At 47.1% G+C, this 26,484-nt stretch overlaps 1 protein-coding gene across 3 annotated transcripts; it reads left to right on the forward strand.

Moving 5' to 3' along the window:
• On the forward strand, positions 1–26,383 carry kifc3 (kinesin family member C3). Of its 3 annotated transcripts, none has more exons than XM_053427977.1 (21): positions 1–305; positions 14,335–14,455; positions 15,793–15,935; positions 16,711–16,885; positions 17,258–17,322; positions 17,816–17,881; positions 18,108–18,257; positions 18,436–18,696; positions 19,115–19,288; positions 20,512–20,659; positions 20,748–20,878; positions 20,961–21,072; positions 21,242–21,423; positions 21,601–21,705; positions 21,801–21,931; positions 22,911–23,034; positions 23,504–23,633; positions 23,741–23,970; positions 24,084–24,227; positions 24,314–24,443; positions 25,449–26,383. In XM_053427977.1, the coding sequence occupies exons 2-21, from the start codon at positions 14,374–14,376 to the stop codon at positions 25,469–25,471; spliced, it is 2,706 nt and encodes a 901-aa protein (XP_053283952.1). In that variant the 5' UTR covers positions 1–305; positions 14,335–14,373; the 3' UTR covers positions 25,472–26,383. The 3 variants fall into 3 exon arrangements, with proteins under 3 accessions (XP_053283952.1, XP_053283943.1, XP_053283962.1); XM_053427968.1 differs by lacking the exon at positions 1–305 and adding an exon at positions 7,054–8,235; XM_053427987.1 differs by lacking the exons at positions 1–305; positions 14,335–14,455 and adding an exon at positions 14,537–14,680.
• Positions 26,384–26,484: the final 101 nt, after the last annotated feature.

The raw sequence follows: 26,484 nt of genomic DNA on the forward strand, positions 1-26,484 counted from the left end.
TCACAGAGTCCTCTCACGCCCCACAGTCCGTGAACGCAGCACGGTCAGCCCGCAGTCCTATTGACTTTTATAGGAGAGAAGCAGCGAGTCCCGGTGACTAACCCGGGAACTAACCCGGGAGCTAACCCGGTAACACACTGGGGAACTAACCCGGGAGCTAACCCGGTAAGTCAACCGATAACTTACCCGCGTCAACCGCCGTGTTTGAACGGACGCTGAACCGGAGAGAGAGGGATTTACTGCGGGGAACCGACGCGGGCGAGCCGGAGCAGAGGAGGAGAGGAGCCGCTGTCTGGGACCAGGAGGTGAGGACACGTTCATTTGTCTCCAGTCCTCTGATGGTGGTTTACAGGGACACGGTGTCCCGCCAAGAGGACAAGGTCCCCGTTTGTCCGCTGTTTGGAACACGTACCGAGAGCGTGTTTCTGATTCAGTTCTGTGTGACTGACTGTCCCCACTGTCCCTCTCTCTCTGTCCCCACTGTCCCCCTCTCTCTGTCCCCACTGTCCCCCTCTCTCTGTCCCCACTGTCCCTCTCTCTGTCCCTACTGTCCCTCTCTCTCTGTCCCCACTGTCCCTCTCTCTGTCCCTACTGTCCCTCTCTCTCTCTGTCCCCACTGTCCCTCTCTCTCTCTGTCCCCACTGTCCCTCTCTCTGTCCCTACTGTCCCTCTCTCTCTCTGTCCCCACTGTCCCTCTCTCTCTCTGTCCCCACTGTCCCTCTCTCTGTCCCTACTGTCCCTCTCTCTGTCCCTACTGTCCCTCTCTCTCTCTGTCCCCACTGTCCCTCTCTCTGTGTCCCCACTGTCCCTCTCCCTCTGTCCCCATTGTCCCTCTCCCTCTGTCCCTACTGTCCCTCTCTCTCCCCACTGTCCCTACTGTCCCTCTCTCTCCCCACTGTCCCCCTCTCTCTGTCCCTACTGTCCCTCTCTCTCCCCACTGCCCCCCTCTCTCTGTCCCCACTGTCCCTCTCTCTCTAGCTCTCTCTCTCTCTCTCACTCTGTCCCCACTGTCTCTCAAACTGTCACTTTAATCAAGTGTCTCTCTCACTCCTTTACTGTCTCACTCTGTAACTGTCTCTCAATGTCTCACTGTCACTTTAATCAAGTGTCTCTCTCACTCTTTAACTGTCTCCCTCTGTAACTGTCGCACTCACTGTCTCTGTCATTCTCTCACTGTCTCTCTCTTACTCCATCTGTCTCTGTCTCTCTCCCTCACTGTCCCTCACTGTCTCTCTCTCTCTCTCTCTCTCTCTCTCTCTCTCTCTCTCTCTCTCTCTCTGTCCCCACTGTCCCTCCGTCTCTTTTCATGCAACCATCCAGCAGCTTCCATCGCTTCCAAAGCTCTTCTCTTCTCTCAGCGGTTTTCAGTTTAACAAAAGAGCCTCGGCCCTCACCTGGTCCACACACACACACACAAACACACACACACACACACACACACACACATGCACACACGCACACACAAATATTTGAGATATTTTGTCTTTTACAAACAGTGAAAAACAGACACAACAGATCAGATCTGCTGAACTGTCACTTTTCATTTAAAATGTAAATGTTCATTTGAACCTGTAACGACCCGTACGAATTCAAAATAAACCGTCTACTACTACAGATGACCGTCTGCAGTAGTAGACGGTTTATTCAAACTTGGAAAACGTGGCGATCACTGAAGAAACTGCTGATTTATGTTGAAATTCAGTGAAGAAGTTTAGCAGAGTTCAACATTTCATACGACAACAGTGACACTAGCCAATTCAAACCGTGTTTAAAGAAGCACTGGAGCTAGAATTTATATCACATTCACACGTGATCCAGATGATACGCCTGTCATCGGTCCATCTTCATTAACAGTCCATAGAAATTGTAAACATGATTATATAATTGAATTGTAAAAGACAACATTAGAGTTTGAGCATCATGACCGACAGGAGTTACACAACGTAGCTGTCATTGATGGAAAATGTAATGTAGGTCGAGTTGAAACGAACAAATGATTCAACAGCAGCCGAGTGGTGATGATGTCGGGGGGGGGGGGGGTCACAACCGGACCCGGCCGCAGAGACACTGATCTAACCTCAGAACCAGAATCCTGATCCTGATCCTGAACTGAAACCCAGTATTATCTTTGAGGGACAACGTGAGGAGCAGCTGAACGTCCTCACTCAGCAGGATCCATGGGTTTTTGTCCTCGTGAGAACAGTTGTGAACCAGAAGCACTCCATGGTTTCCTGTTCATGCTCTCTCTGTGTGTGTGTGTGTATTTGTGTGTTTGTGTGCAGTAGTGATGACAGTAACATCAGTGTGTTGGGTTGAGGAGGCGGCGGTCTGCAGGGTGGAGTCACTGCTCCACACAAGATTGTCTATAAATACAAGTCAGTAGTTTTGTTGGCAGGATCTCTTGTCTCTCTTAGTTGTGAGGACTGGAGATCAGATGTTTCTGTGGAAGCAGCCATCATGTCCAGGATTGTTCACTCAGTTAAATGCAACTTTTTTGTTTTTGATTTTAAACAAAACTTGAAGTGAGAAATGTCCTCTTCGCTTGCCGTACCTCAGCTCAAAGATTCCCTCACACATTACTAGATCTGCTTTGACAGAAGTGAATCAAACATCACATGTCAGATGATGGACAATCACAAGGTCCGTCTGAGCTGTTACAGGCTGGTTCACACCAACAGGAACATGTGGGAACATCCAGGCTAGGGGCGGAGCCTGTAGAGCAGCAGGAGGCGGAGCCTGTAGAGCAGCAGGAGGCAGGACATGACGTATAAACTCTACTGTGGAAAGATCAGTGTTGTTGTTTACATCCACACCGGAGTCGGCCCTCATCACCAGAAGATCTGGAATCTCCTCGTGTTTCCAAGTGGACGTCTTCGTCTTCTGTGTTTTTCTCTGCAGTTTTCAATCACTTCAACCTTAATGAGTTCACTAGTGTTGTGATCAGAAGTTTCTGAGGTGGTGAGAGGATAAACACAGAGAAGCAGCTCCAGCTCCTCACGGTGGTCCTCTCAGGTTCAGCCCCTCAGCTTCAGCCCCTTGTTAAATATTAACTCAGTGTTTACTGAATGTTTCAGGTCTGAACAGTGATTGTGAAGCAACTGATGTTTGTTTTAACCGGCAGGTTTGGAGACGAGTATTAGTATTATCTACTTCTACCACGTGTTCTTTGACTAGTACTTGTTCTTTGACTACTTCCAGTACTTCTTCTTAAAGTGTGTCTCAATTTAGTGGCTGCATCCTTTGGAAGAAACTTTCTACCTGGTCTATGAAGGGGTCTATCTCTGTAGGCTGGGTAAACCACGAGGGCTGAACCGAAATGATGCATCTGTCTTAATTTCGCCAAGTGGACAACGAAGTCTAAGTCAAGTCATGTGCAGCCTCTCAATTGAGACTCAGCTTTAACTACTTCTTCTACTACTTTCTCTTCAATTACTTTGACTACTTTCTTTGACTATTTCTACTTCTTCTTCTTCCTTTACTACTTCTTGTTGTACTTGGTTTTGCTCCACTACTTCTTCTTCATCAGGACTTGATGTGGTTTGTACGTTCAGTGTCCGACACTGGATTGAATCTCATGAGAAAATGCAACAGCACGAGGTTCAGCCTGAGAAATGAGTAAATTGAATTAAGTGAGTCGATCTTCAGACTCGGAGGATGAGCTGTGACGTGATATGAGAAACGTTTCAGAGCGAGGAGGCGTGAACTACGTTAATCAATCACATCTGAGACCAGACTGAAAACACACCGGCTGCTGTATTTATTATGAAGTGTGCAGATACTAGAGAGAGCTTGTGTGTCTGTGTGTAGTAGACTGTACTGTTGTCAGGGTTGAACTTGATGCATGAACTTGAGTCACTTGACTTTGAGCCAAATGTGGGTGTGGTAACGGAATTTAACGTCTTTTCACATGTGATGTGTCACATGTGAAAATTATCGTGTGTGTGTGTGTGTGTGTGTGTGTGTGTGTGTGTGTGTGTGTGTGTGTGTGTGTGTGTGTGTGTGTGTGTGTGTGTGTGTGTGTGTGTGTGTGTGTGTGTGTGTGTGTGTGTGTGTGTGTGTGTGTGTGTGTGTGTGTGTGTGTGATTAATACCCGATTCTCTGACTGATCCACAACAATCCAGCAGGTGGAACTGTGGAGTCAGATCTCCCATGATGCCACAGGGCGTCTGGCTGGATGCTGCTCTGTTTTGTCACATATATTGATAGATAATATTTAAAGATATGTTTTTACATAAGATAAAGATTTTAATACAGCTTAATTTACACTGATGTCTGGAATTGTCAGCATTTTCTAATCTATTATTGTATCATTAAAACTAGAAATATATTTGAAATAGCTCGGTGAAGTTAATGAGGCTTCTTATTTAAATTTGAGGAGGTGATGAGGTTGTATTTCTGTTCGTGATGATGTGTTTGAAGCATCAGTAAACATGAGGTCGTCACAACAGCTTCACATCTGGATCCTCAGACGTGTTTTACAGCTTCCTGCTCGCAACACATCTGCCTCACATCTGGTGCCCATTGCTCTGCACAGGACAGTTTCACAGTTGTTTTTTAACTGTAAGGAGGCTAACATTTTCCCTCTGCTTCCAGTCTTTATGCTGGGAGGGAGAGAGGGAGGGGGAGAGGGGGGGGGGAGCAGGAGAGAGAGCAGGAAAAGGGAGGAGGAGACTGAGGGCAACCTCTCTGAATTGTTTCCTTCTCCGTCAGCTGTTTTCTTCTCCTCTTTTACTTTCTCTCTTTAGATGACTGAAGTCACGTCACAACCCTACTGCATGTTTGTGTGTGTTTCCACTCGGCCTCTCACTCTGTAATTTAGGCCTAAAATAGGATCTGAACTGGGCGTGTGCAGTGCATTTTGGGAATCTGTAAACTGCTGAACGAAGACAGTTTCTCTCTCTCCTCTGTTTCCATGCAGCTGCAGTGAAATCAGTCGAAACGCAAAAACGAAGACAATGACTGACTAGATAACAGCAATCAGACTGAATATTAAGACGATCAATATATATATATATATCTCCTCTTTACAAGTAAACCAAAGCAGCTGATTGTAAAAATCAACCGTTAATCGATGCTCATTGTTGTCTTTAGTAACCTGGATGCTGAGTTGAGACTCTGAACATTTGTATAAAACCACTTAAATAAAGAGAGGAAGATGTTTTCACTAATCTGCTTTAATCAGGGAGAGTCTGAGCTTCTTAAAGCCACTAACACACCTGAGCCCCCACCACACACACACACACACACACACACACACACACACACACACTTCAGGCCAAGTCACCTTCACATCACCTCTGTGCTGATTGTTCCCTCATTTAGAAGAGATTTAATGTCAGAGTCTCATCTGATAAAACTGTCCTTCACATTCTCTGGAACACATTTTTATTTCTTTATTAGTTACTGTTTGATGGAGTTGGCAGGTCACCACTCGTATCCATGTTGACAGGGTTTCTTCCTGTAATAGAGTTTGAGTCCTTGAATTCATGTTGTGACATGTGGACAACGAAAAATATCAACTTTTTGTTTCGCGCATTTTAAACAGATAAAAACTAAAATCTGTGCTTCTGTTGAATCAAACGGTTTGAGCAGAGGGCGTCGCCACTGAGTCTCTGTTTGTTTTATTCAATCTTTCTGATTGGATATTACACAGATGGAATTTATTCTAGATAAGGCCTTCGATTTCTTTATTAAACTTCCTGGTGAATATCAGTTTATTGCAGCTCCGTCACATTCACAGACAGAGATGGAAACAAACTAGAATGTCACACACAGACCTCAGATCTGCCAAGGCCCAACAATCCCTCATGAAACCAACTTTAAATACACAAAACACACATTCTGGGGCAAAAGTGTCCTAAAAAACTTTTCCCCTGTTCAATGAACCGCATCAAAAACTCCTCAAGAAGTGTCTCTAAACTTTCCGTCTTTCTGGATCTTTCTAAACGCCACAAAGACGATGTTCAGAGCCGTGACCTCGTGTGAGTGTTTGAAGTCTCGGTCATGTGACCGCCGCGCTCTGTCCTGTTGGTAGAAATGAGAGTTCCCTGCTGGGACCCGTCCTCCCTCATTAGGACGCTGGACGTGGTCAATGGACTGGACACGTCCTCTATTGTTCCAGAAACAGTCTCTGCTCTGTTTACAGTAGGTTTTCAGGGACGGGTCGCCTCTATATACAGTGAGGTCCTGAACCCACTGCAGCCAATCACGATTCATGGGCTGGGATTCGGACTGTCAGCTCCCAGAATCCTTTGCTCCGGCACCTATACAGGACAAGGTCATCAAGGTTTCCAGGACACTGAGCAACAAGGACGACTCTGAGCAGGAGAACAAGGAACAAGGAGAAACCAACGTTGAAAATAGTCTACTCCTGGTAGAGGAGTTCATGTTTCTATATTTAGAAACATTGTGGATCAATATCTTTTACACATTACTATTCAGTATTTTTATAATTTGTCATGGAATATTGACGAACATCACCTTTAAGCTTATGTTGTGCAGTTTTAGAGATATGAAATGACATCACAGGAAGAAACTATACCTTCATGAACACCAGAGGAAAATATACTGCAGAAGATATTAAAGATATTAAATATTAACATAATCCAATACACTGAAAGTAAAATGATGTGGTGCAGTATTTTTCTGGGGTGTAAAATAATGATCAAACTGAAAATAAAAAAATAAAATAGATTTTAGTTATTTATCTGGAAGTTATTGAAATAAAATGTAATTGAAGTAAATGTGAGAAGCTTCATGTACAGAGCTGGAGACCTGCTGTTACATCATCATCATCATCATCATCATCATCATCGTGAGGCCGCGGCCGTCTGAGTTTGATCCGGCAGCAACAACAGATGGTCCCGGGACAGGGAGGGAGGGACGGGTGGGCGAGAGAGGTGCACACAGAGGGTTTGCTCCCTCTCTCTCTCTCTCTCTCTCTCTCTCTCTCTCTCTCTCTCTCTCCGTCAGTCACTCAGTGTGATGGAGGTGAAGATTCGACCTGTCGCAGCTTTAATCCGCTCCACTGTCACAGGATAACGGAGTCCGACCGGTTTTTACAGCTCGATGCTCGGACTGATCTGGACCTGATGCTCGTCCAATCAGGACTCAGACACAGCTCACGACTCGCTAACGGCTTTCTAACGAACTAACGAACCAAACGGAGTGAGGACAGAACTCTGCAGGATCTCAGTGCAGAAACAAACATGGAGGAGAAGTGAACGGAGGATCTGGATTTTTACTTTTCTTCTATGTCTGGATAAAAACTTTAAAACGTTGGAACAAATATGCAGATTTGGTCACTTTATCTGTACAGAAACTAATCTCTGGATTCTGATGTTGTTCTGCATCTTTACATTTTTATCACAACTTGGTTTTCTTTGGAAGGCGTCTGAGCAGTTTTACTTGGAGAGAAGATTTATGATTGAAGTCAGATCTGTTGGTTCTGGTTGACGTTGATTTTTTGATAATCTATTAAATCAGAGGATTGAAAGTTCTTGACGCCGCAGCTTCAGAGTCGAGTAGGAGGAGTTCAGACTCTTTGTGGATTGTGTCGAGTTTCACTGAGACACTGAAGCTGCCTCCTTCAGGTTCAGGTTACCTGAGAGTCACTGAGGACGTGCAGCAGCGGAGAGGAGGGGACAGGGTGCGGAGGTCCTTATCAGTTCTCTGGAAATGTGACGTCCACTGTGAGAGGGCGGGATCCAGAGCAGAGGTGAACCAGGTGAGACGGAGAGAGTGAGAGGATTATACAAACACAACGGCAGATTAAAACGGAGCTGATGAGCTCTGTTCAGCCGGGAGGAATCGTTTGGACAGGAACACAGAGTTCTTCAGGAGATGTCTGGATCTGCTCCCCTGGACTTCGTCTCGCTCCGTCTGGATCAGGATGAAGCCAAAACTCTGAGTCTGAGCTGAGCAGCAGGTGAACTGGACCCGAGGGACAGGGGCATGTACGTCCTGTGCACCCTGGCAGTTCTGACCCTCCACAGCCTCTTCAAGAGCCTTAACAAGGCTGTGGAGCCCGACAGGACCTCAGAGGCTGCTGAGCAGGAAGGTCATCTGCAGGATGGGGGCGATGCTGAGCTCTGCAGAGTGCCCAGGACTCCGGGTCGAGGAGACGATGTCATGAAGAAGGTGGACAACAGAGGACAGAGGAGCTGCAGAGCTGAAGGGAAGAGGACGCGAGGAGGAGGCATGTGTAACGTCCCCGTCAACAGGACACAAGTTCAGGTGAGGAGACGAGGTTAAAAACGACAGGAGGGAAAGAGGAGAATAAATCACTGAAGTAAGAACTTGTGGAAACTCCAGTGATCTGGTGTCATGGTCAGATATCAGGGTCTTTTAGAGCACATTGTTTGTTTCACAGCTTCAGACTCTTCAGTTCAATCTGAACCTAAACATCAGGTGTGAAAGGTTCCTCAGAGCAGAAGAGGAGTTCTGGGTCTGGATCAAACGGAACCTGGTTCTGTTGGTTTTCAGTGGAAGCACTCAGTTGATTAGTTTAGACTTTTGGACCAATCACAGGAAGAAGAGACACAATTCAACAATAGAAGAAGAAAAAGAAGAGGAAGCAGCTGCAGTGTTCACCCCTAACGATATAATGATTAAACCACGAGGATGTTTATTTGGAGCATTTGAACTAGTGTAGAGAACTGTATTACTGTGGAGTACTGTAGTACTGTATTACTGTGGAGTACTGTATTACTGTGGAATACTGCGGTACTGTATTACTGTGTAGTACTGTATTACTGTAGAGAACTATAGTACTGTGGAATACTGCGGTACTGTATTACTGTGGAGTACTGCGGTACTGTATTACTGTAGTACTGTGGAGTTCTGTAGTACTGTATTACTGTAGAGAACTGTAGTACTGTAGAGTACTGCGCTTGAAAGTGCTCATGCTGGTAAAAATACCATAATGATATTACAGTGGCCACCAAATGATTAATTTTCTATTCAAACTGAAATTGACTGCTATCCCCCCCTTACTGACAACACACCTTCTACAAACCAATCACAGTCAAGTATACGTAGACTCCACCCATGTAGGTGATGAGGACAGGACGCACGTATGTCTGACAAAATTCTTTAGCACCTAAATTACAACGTGAAACAAAAACTAACAGATCAAACTCAAAGCATGGTTCAAACTTTCAGATTTGAAAAGGTTCTTGATGAAGCTGATGATGAGTGTGATGATGAGTGTGATGACTTTGATGACTTTGATGAGTGTGATGAGTGTGATGACTTTGATGACTTTGATGAGTCTGATGAGTGTGATGAGGCTCTGTGGTCGATGGGGTGCGCAGGTCTGAGCGTTCTGGACGGTGTCGTGGTTCCTCCCAACATGAAGCAGGAGGTCAGAGTCAGACTGTGACGCTGACTTCCTGAAATCAGGATCCTGAAGAGCTGAGAATCTTCTCAGCTCTTCACTTCAGGCTCTAACATCAGTTCATTGCAGAAACAGATGTGTGAAGAGTTATCGACCAGTTTTCTTCTAAAGGCCCGAGCTCCCTCAGCAGCTCCTGGTGATGCTCCGTGATGTTTCCTGACATCAGCCTCAGATCACAGGATGTAGAGTCATTAATGTCTGAATCCTGCGAGCCTCTGATTGGTGGACGCTGTTCTGGGTCGGTTATGTAACCACGGATTCATCTTCTGATGATGACGATAATCTGCCTGCTTTGCTGTGGTCGCTCTGACAGGACAAAGTTCACTGTCATGTTCTGTGTCCTCATAATCTCATTAAACTGTAATCTAGACCCTTTCATTGAAATCCACAAATTGGGTCATAATAAATAATATCAAAGATAATAATAATATTATAAATTAAGTTATAATATGTATAACTTCATCTGTCCTGGAAACAACGTCTCAGTTGCGTGGTGATGAACTTCTTCACAGATGTGGCGTCAAAGTTCAAAACACGAGGTCACTGTGACCTCACCAAACAGGTTTTTGGCCATAACTGAAAACTTCAGGCACTAATTATGAAAAATGACAGGTGACCCATTTGATTAAATTCCTCCAAAGCCTTACCGACACTTGTTTTTGAATCTGTAGAGATGTGGATGTAAACGTCTTGATTGGTTGGTGGAGACGTAACAAGACTGTAGTTCTGTTTCGTGTTTTATTGTTTAAACAAAAGAAACTGAAGACGTCATCATCGTGGACTAATTCATTTTCTAGAGGAAAATTGAGAGTAGTGTAATATGAATTTTTTTAAATATCTGATTTAGTTTTTAGTATTATTTAGTAATTGGAATTTAATATGACATCATTAAAACGATTTAACTGAGGGACTCACAGCATCACTGAAGGATAACGCATATTTTATTTAAATCTGTTTGAAGCTTTTTTCTAAATACAGATTCTAATGGAGATATTTGGGACGTTTGTTTGGGACGTCACCACAAAACTTGACCTGACTGAAGATTTATTAATCGGTGAATCATCTGCACGTCTGAAAGTCACACATTCAACTGAAGCCTCTGCAGCTGCCCTGATGACTGAGACACAAAACCAAGAGATTCAATTTACAACCTCAAATTAAAACGGGATCATAACAGATCATTAAAACAGTTAACTGAGCTGATTTTATATCATCACTGTTACAGCTCCGTTGTAGTCCACACACACACACACACACACACACACACACACACAGTGGGCTGTTGAATATTTCAGGCGGGGGGAGGAGCAGCTCCTCGCGCTTCAGTTGAGGCTGAAATATTTATCCGTCGGAGGGAGGAGGAGGAGGAGGAGGATGAGGCGGGGCCTGAGGAGGTGTGATGCTGCTGTGTTGTTGCTAGGGAAACAGAGGGAGGAAGCTGTGTGTGTGTGTGTGTGTGTTGAGGGGGTCGGCGGGTGGCGCTGACACTGATCCTGCTGCTGTGTGTCGGTCGGTGTGAAGCTGCAGTGGCGAGGAGGAGGAGGAGGAGGAAGATGCAGCGATGATGTGGAGGCCAAAGGGAGGGAGGTAAGAGCCGGGCGGTCGGAGAGAAAGATGGAGGACGGAGGACAGGGAGGATGAGAGGACATGTTGAGTAGAGATGGAGCGGTGGGGGGGGAGACAGACGTCTGGTGGTAACCTGATGCAGAGTGTTGTGTGTCTGTGGTCGGACGGCCGCTGCTCACAGCTGCGTTTTCCCTCAGTTGTATTTTCCTGCGTTTGAACGTCTCCTGTGGGTTTTTATTTCTGCTCAGTTCAACACATGTCTCGATCTCAGACGCTGAAATGATTTCCTCCCAGACGCAGAGGCTTTCCTCCCAGTGACGTTATTCCAGTGCTCAGGTCGTCTCCCACCAGAAAATCACTGGATCGTGTTTAGAGCTGAAATTATCTGCAGATATTTTACAGCTAATTCATTGTTTCAGTCATTTTTCAGACAGAATCAGTGACTCGACAATAAATAGTCAGATTTTCTTCTTCTTTGTCACAATTGTGTATATTTTGACCTTTGGTAGAATCGTCACCTTCAGCTCCGTGAAGCTGCTGTATTATTATTTTATATTTTTCATGGAATAATGAAGAAAACTTGAGTGTTCACGTCTGAGCCGGTACATTTACATGTGCAGCTGCAGGACAAAGGAAAGGTTGTGATTGGACGGCAGAGACGGGGGGTCTCCTCCTGTCCTCTCACTGCAGGTGTGCAGTGGGCGGAGCTACAATCAGGTATTTTTAGCTGCATCAGTGTGTGTGTATCTGTGCGTTCTACTTAAAATCTGAACTGACTGAAACTAGTGATTATTGTTCTACGATAATCACTAGTTTCAGTCAGTTCAATCGGTCACTGTCCAGTCTGATGTGTTCAAATGTCCGATATCCAGGTCGTGTGACGAGGAGAAGCAGCAGAATCACAGACATGAAGGCCGAGTTTCAGTCGTAGTAAAAACATTGTATGAGTGTGTCTGTGTGTGTGTGTGGGTTTGTGTGTGTGTGGGGGTTTGTGTGTGTGTGCGCAGACAGGTTTTGCCTGTGAGCACATGGTGAAGAACAGAAGCTGATTTGACCTAGTTTAAAGGAGGAGGAGGAGGAGGAGGAGGAGGGTGGATGTGTGTGTGTCATTGTAGATTTGATATTATCTTCAGTGTTTTATCAGCATGTAGTTTAATAATAATGATTTTTATTTCACCGCCATGATACAATTCATCATAGATAAAGACTTGAGTAGATAAAGTAAAACACAAAGGCCTATCAGCACCAAGCTGTGGCTCAGCAGGAGTTGCAGGTTGATCCCAGTCTCCCTTGGGTGGAATCTCAAAACCCCAATTCTATGATTCGATTATCGATGCATCAGAGAATTCTATTTCTATACATTATTTATATTTTCATGCCTGTGTGTCTGTCAGAGGTGTTCATCTTCACCAGCCTCATGATCTGCTTCTCAGTTCAGAAATCAGGCTGCAACAGCGCTCAGTGCTCTACACACTGATTTGACATCCGTTCAGTTGAGACTCTTTACTGAATCACTGTGACGGTCATCAAGAGATTCTGCTCCGCTGCTCTTTTTGAATCACTCACAATTAGAGCTGATCCAGAGTCAGTGTTTTCAGATCTGTGAAGGTGTCAGACGGCAGCGTGTGGCTCTGCTGCTTTCACTGCCAGGAAACGAGAGTCGGAAAAACACGTGTTAAAGATTCACAGCTGAAGAAAAACCAACTGAGCTGAACCTCAAAGTACACAACTGCTGACTACACACACACACACACACACACACAACATGCTGAAAGTCGTCTCAGTGTGTGTGTGTGTGTGTGGGCGCAGTGTGTATGTGTCAGTAGCTGTCAACATTAATAAGACTTTCATCTTTTGTGCTAGTATAGTGTGCACGTGCATCTTAGGCCATCCTTGAAAATCTAATCCTCACTTTGTGTGTGTGTGTGTGTGCGTGTGTGTGTGTGTGTGTGTGTGTGTGTGTGTGTGTAATACCCTCTTATCCTGAAGTGCTGATGTGAGACTAAATCATTTTAGAGTCTCTCAGCTCATCATCACTAAAGATTAAACACATAAAAGTCACTAGATGTTGCTCAAAAAGACACAAGTCACGGTTTATGACCTATACTGCAGCCAGCCACCAGGGGGTGACTGAGACACTTTGGCTTCTCTCTTTGGACCCTTCATGTCGTCCATCTTTATTTACGGTCTATGGTCCAATCACTTTGGGGCCTGAGCTCATCAGTGAGTGAATGAACGTGATGTCTGTCCTTCATGAACGTCTCCGTGTCCCCTGATCGTCACCGGGAGGACACCTGTGTTGTCCTGTGAGTCGAGGGTTAAAGAGGCCTGCTGCCCCGAGGATTAACAGATTACAGTCTCACTCATCAGCAGGCCCGAGGTCAGATGGTTGTAATCCTGGTTCTGATCCACGGAGGACACTGTAGATAGGTTAACTGACTCCTGGTCAGTGTGTGGGCGGAGCAGGAAGCTCTGCTCAGCAGTTCCACCTGAACCCGGGCAGTCGGGCGCCGACTGTGTGTGAACGGGACCGGTTGAGACGTGAGGATGTGAGCGGGGGGGCGGCAGCATGCTCGGCTGGGTGGGAACTCTGATCAACAAGAGCTGGCTGGACAGGGAGCGCCACGTCCATCCCTGCGAGAGGAAACCTCGCTGTGGACGAGGACGGGTAAGAACGAAGCACCTCTTAGAGGCTGTCCTCTGATTGGTCAGTTTGGACGGGTGTCGCTGTCTTACCTGTCTTTCATGTGCGGCAGGAGCAGCAGGACTGAGTGGGGGTGTAGTCGGGTTGTGAAGGTGCCTGGTGGTGGTTTTGTATTTGATCTGCAGCAGCGGCTGTGACATCACTCGCATCAGATCCAGGAGAATAAGCTTCTTCAAAACCAACGTGTCAAACATTGTCATCCTTATGATGTCATCCTTATGATGTCATCATCTCTGATGTCATCTACAACAAACCTCCATTAATCCTCAGAGAAATCAGAGAGAGCAGAACCTCATGTCACAGTGATCCAGTGACGGTTTTCTGTTCATATCTGAGTTCACTGCAAACAGGAGCTGATCACAGTCAATTCAGCTGCTTTTATTTTGAAAGAACAGGAGCTGATCAAGGTCAATTCAGCTGCTTTTATTTTGAAAGAACAGGAGCTGATCACAGTCAATTCAGCTGCTTTTATTTTGAAAGAACAGGAGCTGATCACAGTCAATTCAGCTGCTTTTATTTTGAAAGAACAGGAGCTGATCACAGTCAATTCAGCTGCTTTTATTTTTGAAAGAACAGGAGCTGATCACAGTCAATTCAGCTGCTTTGATGTTGACAGCTTCACTGAACCTGTGTGTGTGTGTTTGTGTGTGTGTGTGTGTGTTTGCAGCCGGTCCAGCGGTCCAGTGCTCTGCTCTGTCCGTCGGTCATGTTCGGAACAAGAAAGACCTGGGACCTCGGCCACGCCCCCTGCCTACAGGAGCTCTGGAAGAAAGACATCTCATTGGACGGTGAGTCTGACGTCTGCTGTAGAGGAGGAGAAAAGAAACACCCGCATGGCTGCATTTTTGTCATGACAGAGGAGTGTGTGTGTGTGTGTGTGTGTGTATGTGTGAGAGAGAGAGAGATAGGGGGTGTGTGTGCATGTGTGTCTCGTACCTGATTGTAATGAATGGAGCTGGTCAGGCAGACAGAGCCGGGGAGCAGAGTGTGTGTGACAGTGCAGACTGTCAGAGGTGAGCTCAAACGCCACATTTCATTTATTCACGTATTCATGTGTTCACGTGTTCATGTGTTCACGTGTTCATGTGCCGTCTGTGTCTCTCAGCCGATCGGTTTACGTCCCGGGAGAGGACGGGTCGGCTCAACACTGCAGCTATTGTCAGAGAGAGAGTGTGTGTGTGTGTGTGTGTGTGTGCGCGCGTTTCTCCTGGTTTCACTTTTTTCTTTCTTGTGTCATTTCTCCACATTCGTCCTTTGTGTCTGTGTTAAATAAAGTTTGTAACAATCTAAAAGCAGTATAGAACTGATGAAAATTAGATCTGCCGTTTTATTGATAATTGATTTAGTTGGTTGAAGTCGTTTGTTAAGGAAACATGTGACACACATCTTTGTGTCTTTGGTTTTGGACGCTCAGTCAAACAGGACGTAGCCTGGAAACGTACAAGCAACAACACAACACAATGTCAGTCAGCAGTAACCCTGTGCGTGTGTGTTTGTGTGTCACCCAGAAAAAGTAAACACGCAGCATTTTGTGTGTTTGTGTCTAATCCTGTTTTCTAATCTGTCAGAGACCTGGTTTGTAACAGAGCAGGTTTCTCCTCAGTCCACGTGTGTTTGTGTTAAGTCTGTTTAATGCTCAAGATTGTTCTCACACAGTGCAGATTGTTCTCAAGATAAGATTTGAGGCCTCGTACACTTAGGAAAACGTGTGACCACACTCACACACGCAAACACACACACACACACAGTGTGTGAGCAGGTTAATGTGTCAGTGGACGTTATCAGCTGTTATCAGGTCTGACTGGTTTCTGTGGTCTTCAGGAGAAACGGAGGGACGACATCTGATGTGGAAAAATAAGTTAAAATCAGTTTTTTTGTGCGTAGAAAAACCTCATTAATCAGATTATAGATTAACTTCACAATGATCGGAATGTGTTTACACATGTTGAACTGGTTTCACCAACAAATATACAATCAACGTTTCTGTGCAAATTTAATTGGGGTTCACTTGAGGCCCCTCGTGGAGTCTCAGTTTTCAGCAGCAGCTCCAGCACCTGAAAGAAACTGATGTGACGTTCTTCTTGTCATCACAACTGTTCTGTTTGTCCCTCCTGTGTTTCCGTAGCGAGCTCACTGGACTTCCTGATGAGTGATGGTGAGGACGACAACTCCTTCCTATCTCTGCCCAAAGCCACCTTCTCACAGCGCCCCTCTCTGACCGCAGAGCTGACCGAAACAAGCGCACCCAGCCAGCAGCTGCTCATCCAGGTAACACAGAGGGTGGGTGTGTCCAGTAGGGGGCGTGTCTGTCGTTGGGTGGGGGTCAGTACTGACTTGTGTCCACTGATACGTTTGTTTAGACCTCAGAGGGACTCGACCTCTTCACAACTGGAACATCTGTGTTTTACTGATTGAATTCTCAGTGTTGATCTAAAAGCTGTGATCAGAGCAGCAGCTCCGTCCTCGTCTCTTTCCACCTGGTCACTGGTTCTGCTTCCTCTCATCGTGCTGTGTTGTTATGTCTCCACGCTACAGAAGGTCACCTGGTCCTGCTGGTGGACTCCTGCCCACGTAAAAATATTCACTCTGCTTTTTAGGCTGTTTTCAGACATGAACTCAAGAATATTTCTTTGACATTTTGTGTAGTTAGTGTTTCACCTGTGCAGCAGCAGCAGGTTGTTGGTTCCGACTCGTTCACACCAACAGGGACACGAAGGGAGAGATCAGTGTTGTCAGACATTTGTTCTCACAGACAGAACCTTCAGAACAGGAACACGTCCAGACTTCAGTTCATGTCTGAAAACAGCTCCAGTGTTTCTTAGTCTCTGCTGCTGCTTCCTGGAGCCATGACTCGTCCTCCTTCTTCCTCCACGTTTCCTTTTGCTCTCTAGTCTCCGTCCTTCTCCTCAGTCTCACTGAGCTGTAGGTTAGAAGAAGCTTCCTGCTCTTAGAAACAGCTTCACGTGGCTGATTGTACGACATGGCTCATTCATAGTGCTCTGTGTGTGTGTGTGTGTGTTTGTGTGTGTGTGTGTGTGTTCAGACTCTACAGGACAAAGTGTGTGAGTTTCAGTCTCGTCTTCGCTCTGAAGAAGTCACTCGTCACCTGCTCGTCCAGCAGCTGCAGCAGCAGAGCGTCCAGGAGAAGTGTGGAGGAGGCGGGACTGTGGGAGGAGTCCAGGCGCCGGGGGAGGAGCGTCTGTCAGCGCCGCCAAACGGTGAGAAGCAGAGGTGATGTCACGGCTGCAGGAGGAGATGGTTCATAAGATCCAGCTGTGAGATCGGTCTGAATCGTTCACATGAGTCAAACCTCCTGCAACCGTTGTTTGTATAATGAACTTGGTCTTCATGACCCTCAGTTCAAATAGTCGGTTGTTTTTCAAACACAGATTCAAAGCTGGTTATGTCTCCGGGCCTGTGACGCCCAGTGGCTGGAGGCTTTATGTTTATTCGTCCCATTGTTGTAACGCAGATGGAATTTCTTCAAATTTGGGGCAGATGATTTGGGTCGTTGAAGGTCGCTGTGGCCTCTTGAACATGATGTCTTGAGTCTGCCTCATGGGAATTATTGTGTGTGTGTGTTTGTGTAGGTGAACAACCTTCAGAGTGTTTCAGCCGTCAAGAAGAGCAGCTCGTTATTCGGCTGCGCACACAGGTACGTCTACAGGAAGAATCAATCAAACTCAGTCAGCAGCTGATTGGACGGTGATCAGCTGTTTGCAGTGAACAGTGATGAACAGACAACTGTCACTGGATCACTCAGGAGAGTTAAATTCTCTCACTGAGTCGTGTTTGTTTAAATCTGACGTAAAAACCTGTTTGACACTTTGACAGTTAGTTTTATTAGTGTCACTTCACTGAGCGGCTGCTGCTCCTCAGGTTTCATTCAGTTTGTCTGATGAGTGACTTTGTGCTTCAGTGTTTCACTGTGAACACACTGATCTGCTTTCTTTACTCTATCACACAAAGTGGAGAATTAGGTGAAAGTTAAATCATTTGAGAAAAGGATTTTCCTTTTGTCTGACTGAAACCAGGGAACCGACACAATGACAACCTGAATAACGAAACAAGAAGTATGATACAGTATGAGAAACTGTTTCATGTGAAGAGGAGCGATTTAACTCTGATGTGTTGTGGTTTGTTTGCAGGTGGAGGAGCTGGAGAAGAAGCTGTTGGATCAGACTCAGGAGGTGGAGAGACTTCGCTCAGAGCTGGTGAGACCCTGCCAGACTGCATTCCTGAGGAGCCCTGGGAAAAATAACAGTCACACACACACACACACACAAACACACACACACACACATTTGTCTGTCTATATTTGTTGGGAACCTCACAGCAACCTTAAAAAATGTGTGAAACTCTGTTTGAACAATGATGTGAACGTAAAGAACATTTTACAAAGGAATATTTAAGAATGGTTTGTGTCCTCCGGGCCTACAGGGGGCGACAGACCTGGAGAAGCAGCTGGAGCTGCTGGAGGTGGAGAACGAGCGTCTGAAGCAGGAGCTGAAGTCATGGAGGAGCTCAGAGCTTCAGAAGCTCGGCGCTGCAGCAGAGACGTGCAGCTGCAGCCACTGCCCCCACAGCCAGGTACACAAACTACACACAGGTACACACACTGCCCTTTAGAACCAGGTGTGTATACACACAGGTACACAAACTACACACAGGTACACATGCTGCTGTCTTTGTGTCCCCACTGACACATGCAAAGCGTCCTTGGGTCTCTTGAAAGGTGCTTTATTAACTGGATGACCCTGTCGTGCAGGAGGCAGACTCCCTGCGCAGGGAGGTGTCGCGCTGGGAGAACCAGGCCCGGCAGAGGGAGCGTCGTCTGGCTGAGCTGGAGCGAGAGCTGCTGGAGAAGAGCTCCAGGGTGGAGGCTCTCCACCGACAGCTGGATGACTCCACCCGGCAGCTGGAGGAGTCGAGGCAGAGGCAGGAGGAGGCTGAGGGGAAACTCGCTCTGCGACTGCACGAGTGCGAGCAGGAGACGGCCAGACAGGCTGCAGCGCCCTCTAGGGTCAAGGTGAGGTCACCACAGATCAGTGGGAGACATCAAACCTTTTGTTCACATCATTAACTGATAATCTAGATAATGTATGTTGTGATACACAATTCCTTTCTAGTTTACATGTGCAGCCGGAAAACAGTTTTTTAAGAATCTTCACTTTGGAAGGCGTTTGTAAAAATCTCGCTGTGTAAAAAAAAAAAGAATAATTTCCACGTCTGCAGGTTTGAGAATTTCTCAATAAAACCTGTAAACGGCCTCTGTCCTTCAGCAAAGAGCTACAGACTGGATGATAGAGCAGCTTCTCTCTGGTGGAGACCAAACACGGAGCTCATAGATTTCTGGACACAGACTCCAGTCCAGGGATTTATCACTGGTTCACTGATTGTGTTGTTATCTAATCGGATGTGTAATGGATGTCTCGGTTGTTCTTCAGTACGTGACTCAGACGGTGGAGGTGGAGTCGGCCGACTCACAGAAAGCTCTGGTTGAGATGCAGATGAAGAACGCCGCCCTGCAGGAGCAGCTCTCTCTCCAGAGGCAGCTGCTGAGGGAGCTGGAGACGCAGCTGCACGAGTCTCAGAGAACCTGCGCTCAGCTCCGCACGCAGGTAACAGCTGTTTACAACTTCCTGTCCAGATCCACTGACCCAGGATCACGTGTGGATTCTGCATGAAGCCACGTTGAGTCAGCGTTTCTGTGACTCCTGTAGATCCTGTGAGTTTTGATAAACAGACAATTAGCCTGGATTAGTATGAAGCAAGGGCAACTGAGGGGGGACTGTTAGCCTAGCTTAGCATAAAGACAGAGTTTTGGTCATAATGAACCAATGGGATGAAGGAGGATGCAGATAAACGGAGCCCCTGCCCCCCCCCCTCCCTCTACAGTTAACCTTGTCCTCTCTGCATGCGTCCTGCAGCTGCTCGCCGATCGAGGCCGTCTCTGCGGCCTCCTCTCCACAGCCATCGGCGGAGGAGACAGTGAGGAGGTTCGCAGGTTGTCTAAGGTTGGCCCCGCCCCCTCTCTGTGACGTAACTTAGGTTCAGAGGTCACAGCGAGAGCCCCCCCCCACAAATCCCCCCCTACCTCCTTCTAACCGAGAGCTCAGGTTTCAAACCAGCAAAACAAACTCAGACTGAGGAATTAATATTTCTTATGTGAGCAATATTAGAAGACGAGGTTCTCGTGTCTCAAGGGGTCACGACCCTCCGACCACATCAGGTCTCGATTACGAGCTCAGTAAATAAAGATGGACGACATGACGGCTCCCTAAAGTAACGTGTCCTGTTCGCCCCCTGGTGGCTGGCTGCAGTACAGGTCATGAATCCTGCTTCCTCCATGTTCAAGTGTTTATTTTTCTGATGAGTTTGGTTTTAATAAAATATTATGGAAATGGTCTGAGACGTCATGATTGACAGCTGGCTCCTGATTGGTTGTGTATGGGTGGGACCTTGAGCTCTCCGTCTGTGACATGAACCCTTCCCAGTGCACCCCCCACGTACCTGTGTTCCCACCTCAGCTCAGGTTTAGACCAGTTCATCCTGTAGTGTGAGTTTAGCTGAGTAGCAGAACGTAGTTTAGTGTTCGTGTTGTCATGTAAGTTTTTATCTACTGTTCAGCTTCAGGACTGATACAATTGAAGTTTGATATTAATTTATTGATATTATTCAAGAGCTGTTTTACAGAATCTAATTTATGGTTTGTATCTGGATGTTCTCTGCTCGTTCCTGTATGAACATGTGAGCTCTGTCTGGACGGAGCCGAGCGTCAGCATCGTCCTCCGCTGACGCTCGTCTCTGATCATCGAGTGTAAGCGTCTGCTCCGTCCGTCAGATCCTGGTGTACGAGGGAGAGATGGAGCGAGCGCAGGGTCAGCTGGAGGTGGAGATGCAGAACCTGGAGGAGGAGAAGAACCGAGTGATCGAGGAGGCGTTCATCAGAGCCGAGAGCGAGATGAAGGCCGTGCACGAGAACCTGGCAGGTCGGGCTGCTTCCTGTGTGTTGCTTCTCTCACTTTGTGTGTGTGTGTGTGTTGGACTGACGGATGTGTTTGTGTTGTTGTGCGTCAGGAGTGCGTATGAACCTGCTCAGTCTGCAGCCGGCTCTCAGGACTCTCACCTGCGACTACAACTGTCTGAAGCGGCAGGTGCAGGAGTTTCCCTTCATGCTGGACAAAGCCATCACCGAGGCGAAGCAGGAGGTGGGTGGAGACCAGAGCCACTCGGGTTCAGATTTCTGAGACCGACCTCCGGATGATGTTGACATGATGGTTTGTGTGTCAGATCTGTCAGGTGATCAGCGAGGTGAGCAGCACCAACCAGGATCTGCTGCGTAAATACAAGCGGGAGATGAACCTGAGGAAGAAGTGTCACAACGAGCTGGTTCGACTCAAAGGTCAGAAAATAAACCTGTGATGATGGTGACTGAAACATGTGAAACGTAAATCTGATGAAGACGTTGAGAGTTTTTTTTTACCAGGTGATGATCCTTTTAAAGCGTGAAATAATCAACTTTTTGTTTTGGTCTTAATTGTGGAACTGGGATCTTCTCCACCGTGTCCCAGGTAACATCCGTGTTTTCTGCCGCGTCCGCCCGGTGAGTCAGGAGGAGCAGGACGCCGCCGACGCCAAAACCATGTTGAGCTTCGACTCGGATGACGACGCCGTCCTCTACCTCTCCAGCAAGGGCAAGATGATGACCTTTGAACTGGACAAAGTGTTCCCTCCTCGGGCCACGCAGGCGGAGGTGAGTGACGGATTTTACACCTGAGAACCGACTCATTGGTTTAGTCGGCTTCACTCTTGTCTTGTTTATTGTTAATTTAGATTTAGGTGTAGACGCTCCACATGTTTCTGTGTGACCAGGATCTGTGGATGGTGTAGATTCGTCTCACGTGTGTCTTCTCTCTGATTGGTCCATCAGGTGTTTCAGGAAGTGCAGTCTCTGGTCACTTCCTGTATCGACGGCTTTAACGTCTGCATCTTCGCCTACGGACAGACCGGCTCTGGAAAGACCTACACCATGGAGGTAGGAGGTTTCAGTTTGTTACCACCGACACTTCTTGTTTCTTCTACCAGATGATTGTTTGTCGTCTCTGGAATAAAACCAGGCGTCTGTTTCAGGGCGTGGTGAACGACCCCGGCATCAACCAGCGGGCGCTGCGTCTGCTCTTCTCCGAGGTGACGGAGAAAGCTCCAGACTGGGACTACAAGATCAGCGTCGGCATGGTGGAGATCTACAACGAGACGCTGCGGTGAGAGAACAGCTGATCTCCAGTCAGTTTAGATCTGATGTGAAATATTTCACACAAGTGTGTCGGTTACGGTGATAAAAGGAGGTTCATGTTCCCCTGAGGATGAACCATAATAACTCTGACGTCATTAATCCAGATTAAGAGTCAACAATAATTTGCAGGTCTGTGTTTCTCTAGAAAGTAACTTTTATTTGAAATTATAAGGAAAACATTAATTTGTCAGTCACTATAAAGAAATGATGATGTAATTACAGCTGAGTCTGAAACAAGGCCACTGTACAAAACTTTAGACTGAAGTAACATTTCCTTAAGGTCTTTTACAGGGTGTAGTGAACATTACAGCCACACGGGGGTGCTGTCATGTTCACAGCGATGACGAGTTACTTCTACATCAGAAGAAATATAATTTAGTTTCATGAAGATTTGTTTAATAAGTTAAATCCAAACATTGTCAGTCAAGCCTCAGTAATTTCCTTGGCTTTCCTTCCTTTCCAGCGGGTGTGCGTGTCTGTCTGTGTGTGTCTGTGTGTGTGTTTGTCTGTGTGTCTGTTTGTGTGTATGTACGTGTGTGTCGACTCGCATCCATCACAGCTCCTGTTGTTTCATGAATAAACCAGCTGACTGATGCAGATGTTGCGTCGCTGTGTTTGTGCCGGACGATGAATTTGAGACGTGCTCATGTTCAGCACAGATTTTCTGTGGTTACGTAAAAGGTGGATCGTGTTAAACGATGTTTATCCTCGTCTGTCCAGCTGTTGTGTTAGAGAACATCTGGAAGAACTATTTATAAATTATATATTTCAAATTAATGGTGACATTGTGATATTGATGTCAGAACAACCAGGAGGGTTGAAGCTGCTCTGGTTGGTGGAGACGAACAGTGTCATGCGAGTTCATAAACAGTTTAAATATTGTCTTCATATTCTGAAGAGCTGCCCTGAGGACTTTGACTGACTGTTGACGTGTCTCCGTCCACCAGGGACCTGCTGGGCGAGAACCCCACGGACAAGCTGGACATCAAGATGAACCCTGACGGCAGCGGACAGCTCTACGTCCCCGGACTGACTGAGTTCCCTGTGCAGAGCCCGGAGGACATCAACCGGGTGAGAGCGTCCCGCTGAGCGTCCTCACTACCACGTCTCACTGCTGCTGTGGCTACACCTGGTGTCCACACTGTGCAGATCACCAGCCTCTGAATCAGAGACTTGATCAAACGCTGCCGCTCTCGTTCTAGTTTGAAAACTCTCGAGTTGTGTTTTATCTGGACGAACAGAAACTGAGACTTTTGTAAACGACTCCGCCTTTCTCTTCCTGATTGGTTCTGATCAGTCACATGACTCCTGACTTACTGTCAGTCACAGTTCCATCTCTGAGAAGAGAGATCCCTGCTCTTACTTCTCATCTTACTGTGTGTGTGTGTGTGTGTGTGTGTGTGTGTGTGTGTGTGTGTGTGTGTGTGTGTGTGTGTGTGTGTGTGTGTGTGTGTGTGTGTGTGTGTGTGTGTGTGTGTGTGTGTGTGTGTGTGTGTGTGTGTGTGTGTGTGTGTGTGTGTGTGTGTGTGTGTGTCCTCAGGTGTTTGAGTTGGGTCACATGAACAGAGCGACGGCCTGCACCAACCTGAACGAACACAGCTCTCGCTCACACGCTTTGCTCATCATCACCGTGTGTGGGTTCAACGCCGCCACTGGAAACCGCACACAAGGTAGACACACAGGCACACACACACACTAACACACTCACACTCACACACACACTCACACACACACACACACTCACACAGATCACTCAACACCCTGCGTTGTGGTCCAGGTAAGCTGAACCTGGTCGACCTGGCGGGCTCGGAGCGGATCGGGAAGTCGGGGGCGGAGGGCAGTCGCCTCCGAGAGGCTCAGTGCATCAACAAGTCTCTGTCGGCGCTCGGTGATGTCATCAACGCGCTGCGGAGCAGACACGCCCACGTCCCGTTCAGAAACTCCCGCCTCACCTACCTGCTGCAGGACTCCCTGAGCGGGGACAGCAAGACGCTGATGATGGTGCAGGTAAAACATGAAGGAGTGTGTGTTTGTCTCTGTGTGTGTGTGCGTGTCTGTGTGTGTGTGTATGTCTTTGTGTGTGTGTGTTCCTTCAGGAAGTGACTCTGTGTTGTGTCCAGGTTTCTCCGTTGTCTAGCAACATCAGCGAGTCGGTGTGCTCTCTGAAGTTCGCTCAGCGCGTTCGCAGCATCGAACTCAGCTCGTCGTCCAGGAGACACGAGACCTCGTCCACCTCGTCCTCGCCCACGCACGACAGCATCGAGGTAACCACCAGCTCAACTCGACCTGATGATGTCACCTGGTTCCCAATCTATTGTCCATGTTCTGACCTTTGACCTCTCCTCCTCAGCTCGACTCCCCCCCGATCACCCCCCTCCCTCTCCCCATCTCTCGGGCGAGCAGCGCAGGCTCCACCCTCTCCTCCGCCTCCAGAACCCTGAGCGGCTCCCGCAGGAGGTCCCAGTCCCAACTGTCCACAGGTAGAGACACACACACACACACACACACACACACACACACACACACACACCTTCCATTCTTCCACCAAGCTTACAGGAAATGTGTTGAGTAGTTTTTGTGTGTACCTGCAGACAAACAAACAAACAAACAAACAACAACTTTCCCTTTTACTGAAATAAAACCTGAGTCCATGATGATAAACAAACATCAGCTGTTCTCAGATTCTCCTCCTCTTCCTCTGTGTCCTCACTCTGGGATCTGATTGGTTGGTTTCCAGACAGACAGGTAGACAGAGCCAGCCCATTGGTGGGGGACGGTGGGCAGGTAGGTAGGGGTGTATGCTGATTGGTGGACGGCTTGGCATGGAAGCGCTCAGCATGGCATGGTGCCCCCTCACCCCTCCCCCCTCCCCTCCCCTCTAACCCCACCCCTCCCCACCTCTAACCTGCAGAGCCGTGGCCGCGGCGCACTGAGCCTGCGGGCCGCGCTGTTTGTGTCGCCTGTTTGAATCCGTAAGGTCACAAGGAAATGACACGTTCACTGAGTCTGTGTCACGAGTCTGACGAACCAATCATCTTCATCCTCTGTGTGTGTGTGTGTGTGTGTGTGTGTTTGTGTGTGTTGAATTGTCTTTCTGTTGTGACGTCAGTGTGGATGTTGTGAGTCTAACCCCCCCCCCCCCTGCTCTGTGGCCTCGCTGGTCGTCCTGCTGATGAGCCGAGGATTGTGGGATTGCTAACACCATGTCTACACTGATAAATCTGAAAACACTGTGTGGACGTTAGGCTGCGATTATACTTTTCTGTTTTTGTCACAGAATTAAAAGCCATGTTTTCACATTTATTCTGACCCGTGTGGACAAGTGACGTGTCATGCGGACATGTGACGTGTCATGCGGACATGTGACGTGTCATGTGACGTGTCATGTGGACATGTGACGTGTCATGTGACGTGTCATGTGGACATGTGACGTGTCATGTGACGTGTCATGTGACAGTGGACTGACGCTCTGGTTCCCTCTGCAGGACGACTGAAGATGACGGCCTGAGCGACCCGGAGGTGGCGCTGTGGGACGTCCGGTTCTGACTGGGGGGTGTCGGCCAACACCCTGAGGATTTTATCATCGCGTCACCGCTGGATGTATTACCGCCCTCTACTGGTGGAAAGAGAAGGAGCAAAGGCTGATGGGAAGTTTCCGTGACCCTCTGTCAGCAGAGAACCCGGCCAAACGCTTTATTCCCCGTGTCGTCCTCCAGCTGAATCAACTCCATCTTTACTCATCCTCCAGAAACCAGTACATGCTTTCTAATCACAGTATTTCCTTTATTGTTTCTTTGTAACATTGCACTTTATAAATTTAGGTTATTTTCTATCCCACAATTCCAGATGTGGTTGATTTATAATATATGCATAAAATGGTTATATATTTATGTTTGATATGCTTTAATCCTTTTTTTTTAATCTAGACTTTTTTCTTTTTGACGGATGATGCAGGATGTGTGATATTTGAGGTTTGTCCTAAAAGGAAGATTTCTTGAATCTCCCCCCCCCCCCCCCCCCCCCCCCACACACCTCCGATCAGGGTACTCCACTGAAGCTGTCCGTCGGGACCTGAGCAATACGAGCAAATCCTCACCCGTGTTCATGATTGTTTTTGATCTTCTCTTCCTGTGGATGATTTTGAGCTTAAAATAAACTTCATGATCCTTCAGCTCATTGAAATCAAAGACTTCTCTTTCCTCGACTGTTTCCTCTCGGTGTCGACCTCCGACTGAACAGACGTGTGCTGAGTGACGTGATGCAGGAGAACCGTTAGTTGTAGAGAACAGGAAACGCTTAGAGCCGCAATGAGCTGCTGTGTGTTGAGCTGATGATGAACACGTCTGCTTGCTTTGTCTCCGCTGTAGAATTCTACAGTTTGGATTTTGTATTCACTTTTTAATAAACTCTTCAAAACCAACCTGCTTCAGCTCGTCACTGGAGACATCTCCTGAGCTGTGATGTCATCAAAACACATGCATCAGAGTGTAGAGCGGCAAAAAAGTATTAACAAATCACAAT

Source organism: Pleuronectes platessa, chromosome 1 (genome assembly GCF_947347685.1).
Source record: "Pleuronectes platessa chromosome 1, fPlePla1.1, whole genome shotgun sequence".
NCBI lineage: Eukaryota > Metazoa > Chordata > Actinopteri > Pleuronectiformes > Pleuronectidae > Pleuronectes > Pleuronectes platessa.